This window comes from Diabrotica undecimpunctata, chromosome 7 (assembly GCF_040954645.1).
Source record: "Diabrotica undecimpunctata isolate CICGRU chromosome 7, icDiaUnde3, whole genome shotgun sequence".
In the NCBI taxonomy this organism is placed as follows: Eukaryota; Metazoa; Arthropoda; class Insecta; order Coleoptera; family Chrysomelidae; genus Diabrotica; species Diabrotica undecimpunctata.
The window spans coordinates 54,654,509-54,668,128 of NC_092809.1; the positions used below are offsets into that span (position 1 = coordinate 54,654,509).

General features: G+C 32.9%; 1 protein-coding gene across 1 annotated transcript in view; it reads right to left on the reverse strand.

The window, feature by feature from the left end:
• Nucleotides 1-6,263: 6,263 nt before the first annotated feature.
• LOC140445366 (uncharacterized) overlaps nucleotides 6,264-13,620 on the reverse strand; it is a 34,830-nt gene continuing 27,473 nt past the window's right edge. Inside the window, exon 2 of the mRNA XM_072537345.1 lies at nucleotides 6,264-7,100. Coding sequence (XP_072393446.1) covers nucleotides 6,277-7,100 — 824 coding nt within the window. The 3' untranslated portion in view covers nucleotides 6,264-6,276. The remainder of the gene's footprint in view (nucleotides 7,101-13,620) is intronic.

Genomic DNA, 13,620 nt, shown 5'->3' on the forward strand with positions numbered 1-13,620 from the left:
GATTCGATTTTATTTTATTTAAATTATTTTTTCAATGTGTATTTTAAAAATGTTTACTTTTGTCGTCTTTCTTTTTAGAATCTTTTTGTATTAATTTAATTTTTATTTATATTTAAAAGTTGACTCTCTAAATAAATGTATATATATGTTATAACACTGTCTTTATTGCTCTAGTTAAGACTCCTTGGTGGAGAAGAACAGTTTGACCAGTGTTTATGTAGGAAATATTAGAAATAGCTGGTTCATTGAAGTAGTAAATAATGAAATAAAATATCATGAAAGAGCCTTCTGCGTCCAAAGATGAACATTAATTTCTTCCAGTTCTGTCGGTCTTGGGCTTCCTGCAGCCAATCCCTAGCGATTCTTTTGACGTCGTCTGGCCATCGTCTAGGTAGTCTGCTTTTGCTTCTTTTGTCACCTCGTGGTCTCCACACTGTAATTTTTTGGATCCATCGCCCGCCATTTATTCTGTCCACATGGCCCGTCTAGTTCCACTTCAGCCATGCTATGCGCTTTTTGACATCTGTGACGCCTGTACTTTTGCTTATTTCTTTGTTTCTAACTCTGTCTCTGAGAGTCAGTTCAAGTTCAAGTAGCGTTCGTTTCCCTCGTCTTTGGACTATTGTGAGTTTGGTTGCTAAAGCCTTCGTTAAGGAAAGTGTTTCGGTGCCCTAAGTCACGACTGGAAGCACACGTTGGTCGAAAGTCTTCTTTTTCAAATAATTTGGCATGTTTCTCTTGAAGATGTTTGATACAACTTCATAGGCAGCTCATGCTAAAGTGTTTCTTCTGTGTAGTTCACCAGTTTAGTTGTTCCTAGTAATGTGGATTTCATGACTCAAGTATTTATATTTAGGCACCAATCCTATTTCGTTGTAGTCGAATTTTGGATTTTCGCTTGGTACCAGATTTGTCAGGTATTGTGTCTTTCCAAAATTTATGTTTAAACCAACTTCATTACAGGTGGCATCTAACTCAGTTAGCGTAGTTCCAATCTCTTTTAATGTATCTGTTATCAGAACAATGTCGCCCGCAAATCGTAGGTGTTAGAGCATTTCGCCGTCGAAATTGATTCTTTTGGCTTTCCACTCCAATTTTTTTTTAAAATGTTTCAGAACTGCCGTAAAGAGTTTGGGATATAACGTGTCTCTTTGACTGATAACTTTTTTGACTCATATACTCTTTTATCTTTGTGTAGAGTTACTGACACGGTTGTACTACTGTATATATTCGCGATCTGTTTGGAGTACCAATAATCTATACGAATTTTCTATAACGTCATTATGCTGTTTCGTATCGAATGTTTTGGGAAAGTGTATGAACGCTAGGATTGTATTCGATAGATTTTTCTATAATCCTTTTATGCAGTAGAGATGTTGGTTGGTATCAAAGTTTTTCCTAAAACTTGCCTGTTCTATAGGTTGGTACAAATCTAATTTTGTTTTCAGTCTATTTGTTATTTTTCTTGTGAATAACTTGTAGAGGTAGTTAAACAGGCTTATTGGTAGGTAATTTTCGAGGTCTGTTGATATTATCAGGTATCAATTCCGATCCTTGGTTGACTAGTCTTATTCCCGAGTTTTCTAACTTTTCTCTTAGTTGATCATCATCGTTTTCTTAAATTCTGTATAATTCTATATGGAAATCTTCTACTACTCTTAGTAATTCATCTCTGTTGGTAATGATATTTCCACCTTTATTCTTTAATTTCATTATTTCTTTTTTACCGTTTTAAAATGATAATGCTGTTGATATGGTCTTCTTTCAAATGCATTTATATTATTAGGCTCTGTTCATGTATCTGTAGATTTCCTTTTAATCATGCGATATCTCTCTTTCCCAAGACCTATTTCTAACGACACTTTCACCATCCTGCGGTCACTTCTTCTTCTAGTGCCATCTCCACTAATGAAGGTTGGCTATAACCATTGCAAATTCGTCTTTATCTTCTGCTTTTCTTAAGAGCGTCTGTGTGTTTAACCTGGTCCAGTCTCGAATGTTTTTCAGCCAGGATATTTGTCGTCTACCAGGACCCCTTTTTCCTTCGATTTTACCCTTCATAATCAGCTGCAACAACTCGTACTTATCATTTCTAAGTATGTGCCCCAAATATGCTGTCTTTCGCCTCTTAATGGTGGTCAAACGTTCTCTGTCTCTTCCCATTCTGTGCAACACCATTTCGATCGTAATATGATGGGTCCATAGTATCTTCAAAATTCTCCTCCTGTGGTCACTACCTGTTGAAAACTGGTTCAGGACTGACATCTTTAAAGATTTGCCTCTTGTAAGTGATCATAAAATCGATCTTGTTCTTAGAGTTTACATTCGGGTTCTACCATGTCCATCTCCGATGTTCTTTTGTGTAGAATAAACTGTTTATTTGTAGAAAAAAATTTCAACAGGAAACTAAGTAAAGATTCAACGCACTCGTTCTTGTCTCCTAAATTAAGTTTTGCCAATGACGTTTCTGTCTTATCTGCATTTCTTGTTTCCCATCTTATCTTATTTAGTTAGCACATATTAAGTGTACTTTTGTATCAATTGGGGCTGGCTAAAGTAATATCATCTTAGAATTCTTTTATTTCATAATCCCAATGGCCACTTGTTGGGGCATATACTTGTACAAATTTTAAACTATATCTTTCACTTAGTTTTAAGGTTAAAGAAACTACTCCAGTATAATCTTTTTACTGATATAATGCTTGCTAATACTGTGTAATTTTAAAGCTGAGCAAATATTGCAATCTTTGGTTTATATCCATTTTTTCACCGCGTTTCAGTCTACATTTTTGTAAACCTGGGGTTTCATTTTCATATTTTCAAATAATTAAAAAAACAGAATCCATAAAATAATATAACAAAAACGTTTTTTCACAGCTTTCAATCATTTAGGTGTGAAAATCTATCAAAAAGGGATCTACCTGTTTTATAGAATGATCCCTTGTTTATTTAAGTACACATTTTTATACCTACTTACATTTTCACGTTTCGCTGTTAAATTTGGTAACACCAGGTCAACTGGTTTATGTAAAAGATTAATAATTTTTTGAGCTCGTGATCCCATAATTCTGCAACAACACAATAAATACTTGTATGTAGTTATTCACATTATATATAAATATTTATGTGAATATTTATTAATATAAAGGCACTAAACTTTATATTTCATTACATTTTTTATCTTACAGAGGCACAATCATTACTTGACTTCAAGTCTGTGGTTTTTTTTGTAACACAAAGATATAATTAAAAATACACGTAGAAGAACGTACAGAACCAATTTGACATGCGTACACATTATACCCGTAAGTTTTGTAATACAACGGCATAAATCTAAACACATCAGTTTAATAGAAAAAACAAAATGTAAAACTGTTTTCGTCATACAATGGCAAAATGCTGAACATGAAAACACAACAATGGTTTGCAGTCGACGAATATGATACGATACTGAATTCGTTGATATAGTAGGATGAGCGGGGAGAAAGAAAAACCGTATAGTTGAAAAGCGACACATTTAGGTTTCTCGCTTTCTGTCAAGGCCATTGGATAGAGTATTAGGTTTTATGTCTATATCAGACTAAAACTCAAAATTCGAAATTTTTAATTTGTGCCTTTACTTTACTAAGGGTGCGATATATACTTAGAATATTGATCTAAGATGTCACCGTGAGTAAAATTGTAGCTACCAACAGTCTACCTTTCTCGTGCAGTATTGGTCCTACTTCTGAATGAGCTCTATGGTCTTTTAGTTTTTCACTGTACCATAATGTTATGGTTCTTTAATTCGATTAGTATTTCTTGTTCTTTATTACTTAGCAGTGTAACATTCCCGTCGGCGAGCATAGTCTTCATGCTGTCAGCAACCAAAATGGTTTAGGCCTGATTGAACTCGGAGCATCATTGGGAATGGTGGTAGTAAGTACATGTTTTTCTCCCAAAAATATCCACAAATCCACATGGTAATCACAAATAGTCAAACAAAAAACCAAATTGACTATGTACTAATTGATAGTCGACATTTCTCGGACGTACTAGATGTAAGAGCATGAGGAGGCGCTAATATAGACTCTGACCACTACCTTGTAAGAACAAAACTTAGGGTTCGTATATCAAACGCTAAGAAGGGCCAGAGCACAAAATCTACGAAATATAATACTGATGTGCTAAAATTTGAAGACGCTAGGGATAACTACAGGAAAATTTTAAATAAAGAGCTGACAAGAATTGACGAAAATTTAAGTATAGAAGAACACTGGCCCAAATGCAGGGAAGCTATCCACACAGCGGCTAAAGGCTTTTTAAAACCTAACCAGGTTTAAATAAACCAAGATTGGTTTGACGAAGAATGTAGATCCATTAACCAACAGAAAAATGAAGCATATAACAGACTTTAGAAGCGCAGAACGAGATCAAACCTGGAAGACTATGAAAATCTTAGACAAGAAGAACAAAGTACGTTTAGAACGAAAAAGAAAGAGCCATACGAATACGCTCCAAACGAGATTGTTAACCACCACAATAGAAAAGACTCGCAAAAATTCTACCAGAAGATAAGCAGCTGCAGAAAAGAAGTCAAACTCAGAATAACAGCATGTAAAGACAGAGATGGTTCCATAATTAGTGACAAAGGACAGATACTAAACAGGTGGGCGAATCATTTTGAAGAACTGCTTAGCGACAGTCGTGAAGAAGACCAAATAAAAATTACTTTGCCTGAAATGATTGAAAATGCTCAAGAGCCGCCTTCACCGAAGAAGAAATTAGAGAAGCCATTTCAAAACTGAAAAATAACAAAGCCCCTGGTTTGGACAATCTTCCTGCCGACCTCTTTAAAAATGGTGCTGACACCCTTTTTAAACACATGCATAAATTAGTAACCGAAATCTGGCAACGGAAGGAAATGCCCGCGGACTGGAAATTAGGTGTAATGCACCCTCTTCACAAAAAGGGAGATATGATGGTATGTGATAATTATAGAGGCATCACACTACTTAACGTGACATATAAAGTATTGTCCAATATTGTAAAGAAGATTGATCCCCTATTCTGAACAAATAGTTAGGAACTACCAGTGCGGTTTCCGACCCAATAAATCAACAACGGATCAAATCTTCACGGTCAGGCAGATTCTTGAGAAAACGCTTGAGTTCGGAGTCGACACCCACCACATATTCGTGTATTTTAAAGCCGCATACGACTCAGTCAACAGACAAAAACTTCTAGAGGCTATTGTGGAATTTTAAATGCCGCTTCATCTTGTTCAACTAACGGAACTAACGGAACTTACACTCACAGGCGTAGAGAGTGTAGTCAGAATCCAAAACGACTTTTCAAGACCCTTCCATTGTAAAAATGGACTGAGACAGGGAGATGGACTGTCGTGTCTCTTATTTAACCTTGCACCAGGAAAAGTAATTCGAGAGTGCCATATTAATACAAATGGCACCATCTTTAATAAGTCTGTACAAGTGGTCGGATATGCAGATGACATAGACATTATTGCTAGGTCCACTGAACCTCTGATCGAAGCATTTCGATCACTAAGGGCGTCTGCACTGAGAATGGCATTAAAAGTAAACGCACAGAAAACCAAGTATATGTATTGTACTAGATCAGGCAACCAGATACCTAGACTTTTAATTGATGATCTGGAACTGGAAGGTGTGGACACCTTCGTCTACCTGGGCTCGCTGCTGACCAAAGACAACAATTTCAATAAAGAAATTAAAAGAAGAATAATGCTTGCCAATAAGTGCTATTAAAGCTTGAGGAAACAGATGGCCCCAAAACTACCCAGAAAAATTAGAGGTAAATATATGGAGGAGTCCAAGAACCGGATTGTTCTGAAGAAGGCTTTGGCTCATAACGAGCTGTGATGCCATTGATGATGAATGTAACATTCCCAAGTTGTTATCCCTAATTGTTTTAGTTTCTAAAATCGTTTTTTCCTTATTCTCGTCGGATTGTCATAAATTTTATCAGTAATGTTATTCGAGGCAACTCGTTTTATTATTTCCGTTTTTAATGCTTTTTCCCCAAACAGTTTGTTGGCCTCACCTGAGAACCCTCACGTCGTATCTTGACAATTATTTCCAGTTCTGTTGCATTGTGCAAAATCAAACCAAACTTGCAAATTTCTTGGTGATCAATTTTAAACTTATCCTTAGACTGAAGAAGGACAATATACTTTATTTTATAGTTTCGTAAGTATAACAAACACAAATTAAAAAATTGTTGCTAAAAGAAATAAAACAAGTAGGTATTTAAGTTATTTTATTCTAACCAACCTCGTTTAAATGCCTGTTGAAACATAAAAATAAGTTTATCCTTTGCAGTTTGGCTGACATTTTCAATACTCATTGAATACATTTGGTCGTTTCCACCTACGTCCTTGTTTGGATGTATAATACCCAGAACCATAAATATAACTTGATAAACCACAGGTTCAGATACTCTTCTGAAACTGTCTAAAAATTGATCGTAACCGTATTTACTGTCCACTATTCCAGCTTTCTTTAAAGTGCTACTAAATACTTCGTAGTAATATTCAAGAAGGTAATCAAAATGACTACGAAGGTACTGTATTTGAACGCTAGTAATAAGGAAAAATATAAGATCCGTAGCACAGCTCACTGATCGATACATTTGAAAGTCAACAAACACAGTTTGTACTGGATTTCCGTCTTCAAACCTCTGCATAATATTATTGGTCCACATGTCATAATGCACTAAGGTCTCAAAATCATCTCTCACCATCTTTCCAAAGAAATTTTCAGTATTTTGTCGAAGCCCTGTCTTTAACTTTGCAATAAAACTTTTAAACTGTGCTAATTGACTACTACATTCTTGATCAGTTTTTAATATGTCTTCGACGAGAGTTAATAAGTTTACAGGTTGTTCAAAAAATTCGGATCTTTTCTTTAAATCAGGGTAGTTGGGTTTTAGACCTCGAGCGTTGGATCTAATTTTAGCCTCATACGTTTCTGGCTCAAGAAGCCTCATCGCTAACAGTTCAGCATGTAACGTTGCCATGTTATTGAGGACTAACTTTGCTCCGTTTAAGTCAAATCCTTTCATCCGGTCCAAATTTTTAAATCCTAAAAAATAAATAAATATTATTTATTGGTATGACCTTAACATAGTCTAAATAAATAAATAAATATAAATAACCTAAATAAATATAGTCCATGGACGTATAAATAAAGATATTTTATCTATATTTATACGTCCATGATATAGTCATTACATTGGTGTCAGATAGTCCGTATTTTTTGGAAATCTAATGAACTTTCTTATTTCAAATAGTATATTTTTTGCCGTTTAGACCCAAATCCCTAAGAAATACTGATTTTTCATGTTCTGTTCTGTATACAGGGTGGTCCTTAAGTAATTGTACAAAAAAAACAGTAGATTCTACACTTTAAAATATTACGATTCAAGCCAAATTGGTTTAATAAAATGTTGATATTAAGAAAGATACAGGTTGTTTAAGTGCAAAATTTAAATTTTATTTTTCGCTATAACTTTCATTCTTGTAAACATTTATGTTTAAAAATTTACAACTGTGTACCTTTAAATATGAGAAAATATAATTTAAAGCACACTTTGATGTGACTGATAGAAGGCGCCACTTATGCTACATATATGGTATAAATTTGCATTTAACTTTTTTGCTCTTTAAGTTACCTGTATTTGGGATATAAAATATTAAAGGTACATTATTTTAACAAAAAAAAGGTATACCAGTTAATAACTTCAAAACTAAACAGTTTTCCAGATAATCGCATTTTACAAATCAGCTGCTTAATTTCTGATTTAAGGCAATTACTACAGGCAACGAAGAAAAAATAGATAAAATCATTAATACTTCTGAATTTTGGTATAAAATATCTTTAACTAAAGTTAATAGTTAACTAAATATTAAATAAAATAAAATATCAGCAGCATAATTAATAATAGGATTTGACAAAATAACAGAATAATAGGATTTTACATCAAACATTATACGTTTTATGTTAAATTAAAGTCATAATCAAAGCATTTTGTTAACAAACCAAATTAAGAAATAGTTAAACTAAATAACAAAACTTTTTGCAAAAGTAAGTGTTCGATATGTCCACCATTTTCTTTAATTCATTTGCCAATATATTCCATAAAAGATCGTCTCATATTAAATATCATCATCGCTTCTAAAGAAACTGCTGAAGTATTTATTTCTTCCCATAGTTGGTTGCGAATATTTATGGGATTCTTATAGACTCGTTGTTTTAATGCGCATCTTACACCAAAATCAAGCGGATTAAATTCTGGGCTACGTGGTGACTATAATTTATAATGGATGAATATATTCTTTTGGATACATATCCAAATCTTATGGTATATTATGGAACTACATCTTATTTGTCGCATAGGTTAAATAATGTATTAAACTGTGATGTATCTCATTCATTGGTTACTTATATACACACGGAATAACCTATCGATGACATTACTTATTTATATGATTACATTACAGCTTACGAGTAACTATAATTACATCTCGAACAAATGGACTATTATGATTTACTAACGAACTAATATTATGCTCAACTAAATTGCCTGTGTGTTTACTATCCTTATAACAATATCGGTTATTAGGACAACGATAATGTTTTTGTAAAAATGCTGAGTCTTTAAGGTTAGATTTGTAGCAAAAGTGTTATGAAACAAGACACATATGTGTTATTCAATGCCTGTACTCTAGTTTCTATTTGTCCTAATAAAAATGAGTAAACAATTTACGTAATGAATAATAAGTATTCTTTTCGGATTTTTGATGAATTAAATAATTATGTCAATATCTCACCACATGGCCAAGAAATATGACTACCACGACCAATCCAACGATCAGAAAATTTGTATTTAAGCATGTTCTAACTGCCTTCTCTCTAGAATGTGGTGCTGTAATATCTTGCATGAACCACATATTTTGGGTTTTCAGCATTTTACAATAGGGAAAAAGTAATACACCGCCATTATAGAAACTTAAGAAGCAATAGCAAAAGGAAATTATAAACATGATGACAGCCAACATCTGAATACGGACACGGGACACGATCACCTAAAGAGAAGATGAAGAATCTTTTCTCCAATAAGACATTTAGCACCCATAACAAAGCATTTTGTGATGTTACATTATCATTTTTGTTGTTGTTTTAATAAGAATAAACTATGAATTATGCTTATCTACAGGTATTCAGTGCTTTACCGCACAAATATCAAACTAAGAATTATTGTGGAGCTGACTTATAAAATGCGATTATCTCGAAAACGGTTGAATATTCAGGTTACTAACAAGTATACCTTTTCTTTGTAAAAATAATGTATCTTTAATATTTTTTAACACAAATAGGGCTATCTAAAAGAACAAAAAAGTTAGGCGTAAATTTATGCCACATATATGGCATATGTGGCGCCCTCTATTAGTTACACTAAAGTATGTATAAAATTATAATATATCCTACTCAAAAGCATCCAACTGTAAATTTTTGTCCAAAAATATTTACAAACGTAAAAGTTATAGCGAAAAATAAAATTGTAAATGTCCAGTTTAACACTCTGTATCTTTCTTACTATCCACATTTTATTAAAGCAAGTTGGCTTAAATCGTAATATTTTAAAGTGCAGAATCTACAGTTTTTTGTTTGTACAATTACTTAAGGACCACCCTGTATATAAATGCCATAATTTCGGAGTTATTGTTACATTTACATTATCTTCTGAAGTTAAAATAGTATACATGTAGACAAATAAACTCGAATATTGTTTTTCGAATATTCTTAGTTTTATAATATTATATTATTAGATTGTGATAGTGCATAATAATGGTGTTTTGTTCTCAACTTAGTTGCAATAGCAGAAGCAATCTTAATAAAAAATCTTCAGGAATAATGTTCCATAGGTTAGTATACAATTATGTAAACAAAGTAATGGCCCGTACTTCAGAAAATAAATTAATGGTATTTATAAAAAATCTTATAAGGTAGATCGTGCTATTCTTGAGAATACTCATATATCTTCATCCTAAATATCTTAAAATTTCTTATTAACTACTGCAACATAATTATTTTTATTTTTATACAGTATTTCCATTGGCATATTCGGCAGATATTCAATTTTTTTTATTAATAACTTTCTAACTTTGTTAATTAAACTAAAGTTTTAACTGTCAGTTAATTTATAGTTATCAAATATATAAGTTGTAAAACAAACGCATTTCTTTTATTTTATTATACCGTACATTCATTTTACCCTTAAAATATTATTAATATTATTATCTCTTTTAGATACAACTTGTTATTTGACTGTATTAATTTCTCTTTATGTATATGTCGTGTTTTTTGTGTTTACCGCGGGATAAATAAAACATAGCTTATTAAAAATGTATTGCACTTTTTTAGATTATGATTAAATCAGATTAATATTATTGAGTCAGATCCTGATCCCACCGCCATATTGGTATGATCGTTAGCCACACCTACTGACGCCGTTTTTAATACACACGTTAATATGCTCTTAGCTTCTCCATAGATTCTAATTCGATGGGTAAGATCAAAGTGCAATTTATGTTTTCCAAGCAGTTGTTAGATCTTGAAAATGGTAAAGTCGCTATTCACACCTCAACTGCATTTATTTCATTACCAGAGATTTCTGTTACCTAACAGACTCGAATGTGGAGCGAACTTGTTGAATTTTGACACATTTTTTAATTTTAGGTCCGCTTGCCCTTATGCTAATTTCAGTACTGATTTCAGTACTAAAAGTATTAGTTACTAGCTCTAGTCGATTTAGTATGAAAAATGTGGGTTTGTGTTTGCAACTATCTTACTTTTAATTAGCCTTTAGGCATGTGCTCTACCAATTTTGTATTGAGAGCTTAACTTATCTGAAGTTTGTTTTATGATAAGAGTAAACAAAACAAACAGGAAAATAATGATGGTAAACAAAAAGCTAAAATTATGTGAAGTAGCTTTAATTGTAATAATGATGTTAGCAATTAAGAAAAAAATCATATACTTCTTAAAAAAAGCGTATATGGAGAAAAAATGGATCGACAGAAGAGAGCTAGGCAAAGGAATATTAAATATGTTGAATGAAGAATTATTAGTAGAAGACCCTTTGGCATATAAAAGCTGTTTACGAATGAATAATATTGTGTTTACAAAATTGTTAGCACTAGTTGAGAATAAGATAAAAAAACAGGATACGCAATTTAGAGAAAGTATTTCAGCAAGATACAGGTTTGTATATAAATTGTGTTTAGCTATATGTATAAATTTGATGCCTTGTTTTTTTGGTTAGGTTGGAAACTACATTAAGATTTTTGGCAACTCTGCAAACGTTTAGATCAGTAATGTATTCAATTCGTATACATAAAAGTAGCTTTTCCAGGTTTGGAACTGATGTTTGTAAAGCTATATATACCAGTCCAAAAAAATGTATTTGAAGGTAAATATACACGAGATGTAAGAAAACCCGTATATATGTGCTTCATTGATTTTGAAAAGGCATTTGATCGCGTTCAGCATACCAGACTAATTACCGCCTTGCAGAGCATCCAACTAGATGAGAAAGACATCAAACTTATTGCCAAACTTTACTGGAACCAAACAGCCATTATTAATACCAACAACAGAGAATCAAAGCCAATCAGTATTAAACGAGGCGTAAGATAAGGCTGTATACTATCTCCCACCCTCTTTAACGTGTATTCTGAGAATCTATTTAGGGAAGCTTTAAAAGATCAAAAAGGAATTATCATAGGAGGAGAAATAATTAACAATATACGATACGCCGACGATACTGTGATTCTAGCTGAAAACATCGACGATCTGCAGGAGCTAATCAATAGATTTGACATGGAATGCACAAATTGGGGACTGTCGATAAATATTAATAAAACTAAATACATGGTGACCAGTAAAGTGGATATCGGCGCAACCCAACTGATATTAAACCAACCACCGCTGCAGAGAGTTCAGAGATTCAAATACCTTGGATGTTGGATTACCCAAAATCTAGATCCATCCTTCGAAATTCGATGTAGAATTGAACAGGCAAGAAACTCATTTCAAAAATTCAAGCCTCTATTATCCAATAACTCATTAAATTTAGAAATCCGTGAAAAGTTTACAAGATGTTACGTGTGGTCTGTACTTTTATATGGATGTGAAACTTGGACTTTAAACGCCGATATCATGAATAAAATCGAGGCGTTTGAGATGTGGTTGTATCGAAGGATACTAAAAATTCCATGGACTAGCAGAACCAGAAACGAAGAAGTTCTTCGAAGAATGGGACATCAACGAACTCTATTAAATATTATTAAGAGGCGTAAACTAGAATATCTTGGACATATAATCAGAGGACCTAGATATGAGTTCCTTCGGCTAATTCTCAACGGTAAAATCGAAGGAAAGAAATGGATAGGACGGAAGAAACTCTCTTAGTTGAGGAATTTGCGGCAGTGGACAGGTTTGACAGCGGACCAATTGCTACACGTAGCGCAAGGCCGAGATCAGTATAAAAATATTATAAGCATGGTAGTCGCCGACGTTCCGTAGGAATATGGCACTCTAAGAAGAAGATACACGAGATAAAATTATGAAAACTAAATAACGTTATTTTTAGACCCCAACATCTTGTAGAGAATGGTTAAATGTTGATAAAGGATTTCAAGAAATGTGGCAGTTTTCCAACTGTATTGATGCTTTGGATGGAAAACATATAATGTTTAAACCTCCGATATCTGCTGATTCATCTTATAATAATTATAAAGGGAATCTCTCAATAGTTCCATTATTCCATTAGCCATGTGAGATTTGGCTTATAAATTCACTTATTATAATGTATGATCAAATGGTTGCATAAGTGATGGTGGTGTTTTCCGAGAAAGTAATTTGTGTGGAGCCCTAAAAAATAACTCTTTAAATTTACCCATAATCAGGCTCTACCCAGTCTTACATCGAAAATTCCATTTGTATTAATTGCAGATGACGCATTTTCGTTAATTTCCAGTAAAATTATGAAACCTTATCCTAATAGAGGATTATCAGAATCTGAAAAAATATTCAATTATCGACTCCCCAGAGTACGTCAAATGATTAAAAGCTCATTTGGAATCTTAGCTAACATCTTTAGAGTATTGCTTAAAGCTCATCGACAGCTAAAGCTCATAACGAAGGAAATGAATTTAAGAGTTATTTCAACAGTAGCAATGGTTCAGATGATTGGTAAAATACTGCCATACAGAGATTTAACATGTAAAAAATGTATATTATTATTAATAAATAAGTAACTTGAAATTTAAATAAAACACAACATACATATTTATAAATTTTTATTTTTTATACTTTTTTTCTGGCATCCCAAATAATGTTTGTTATTTTTTCTTGTCTTTCTAATAATGTCTCTTCATCAGAAAACAAAAACTCTAACTGACTTTACACAAATTCTACAAATACTTTTAAATATGACTTTGCAGGAAGAGTTTTCACAGATTTTTGCTGATCTTTATTTGCCAGAGCATTTGTTAACGTTAGCAAAACATCAGCCGATTGAAAAAAATTCCTTCATCGT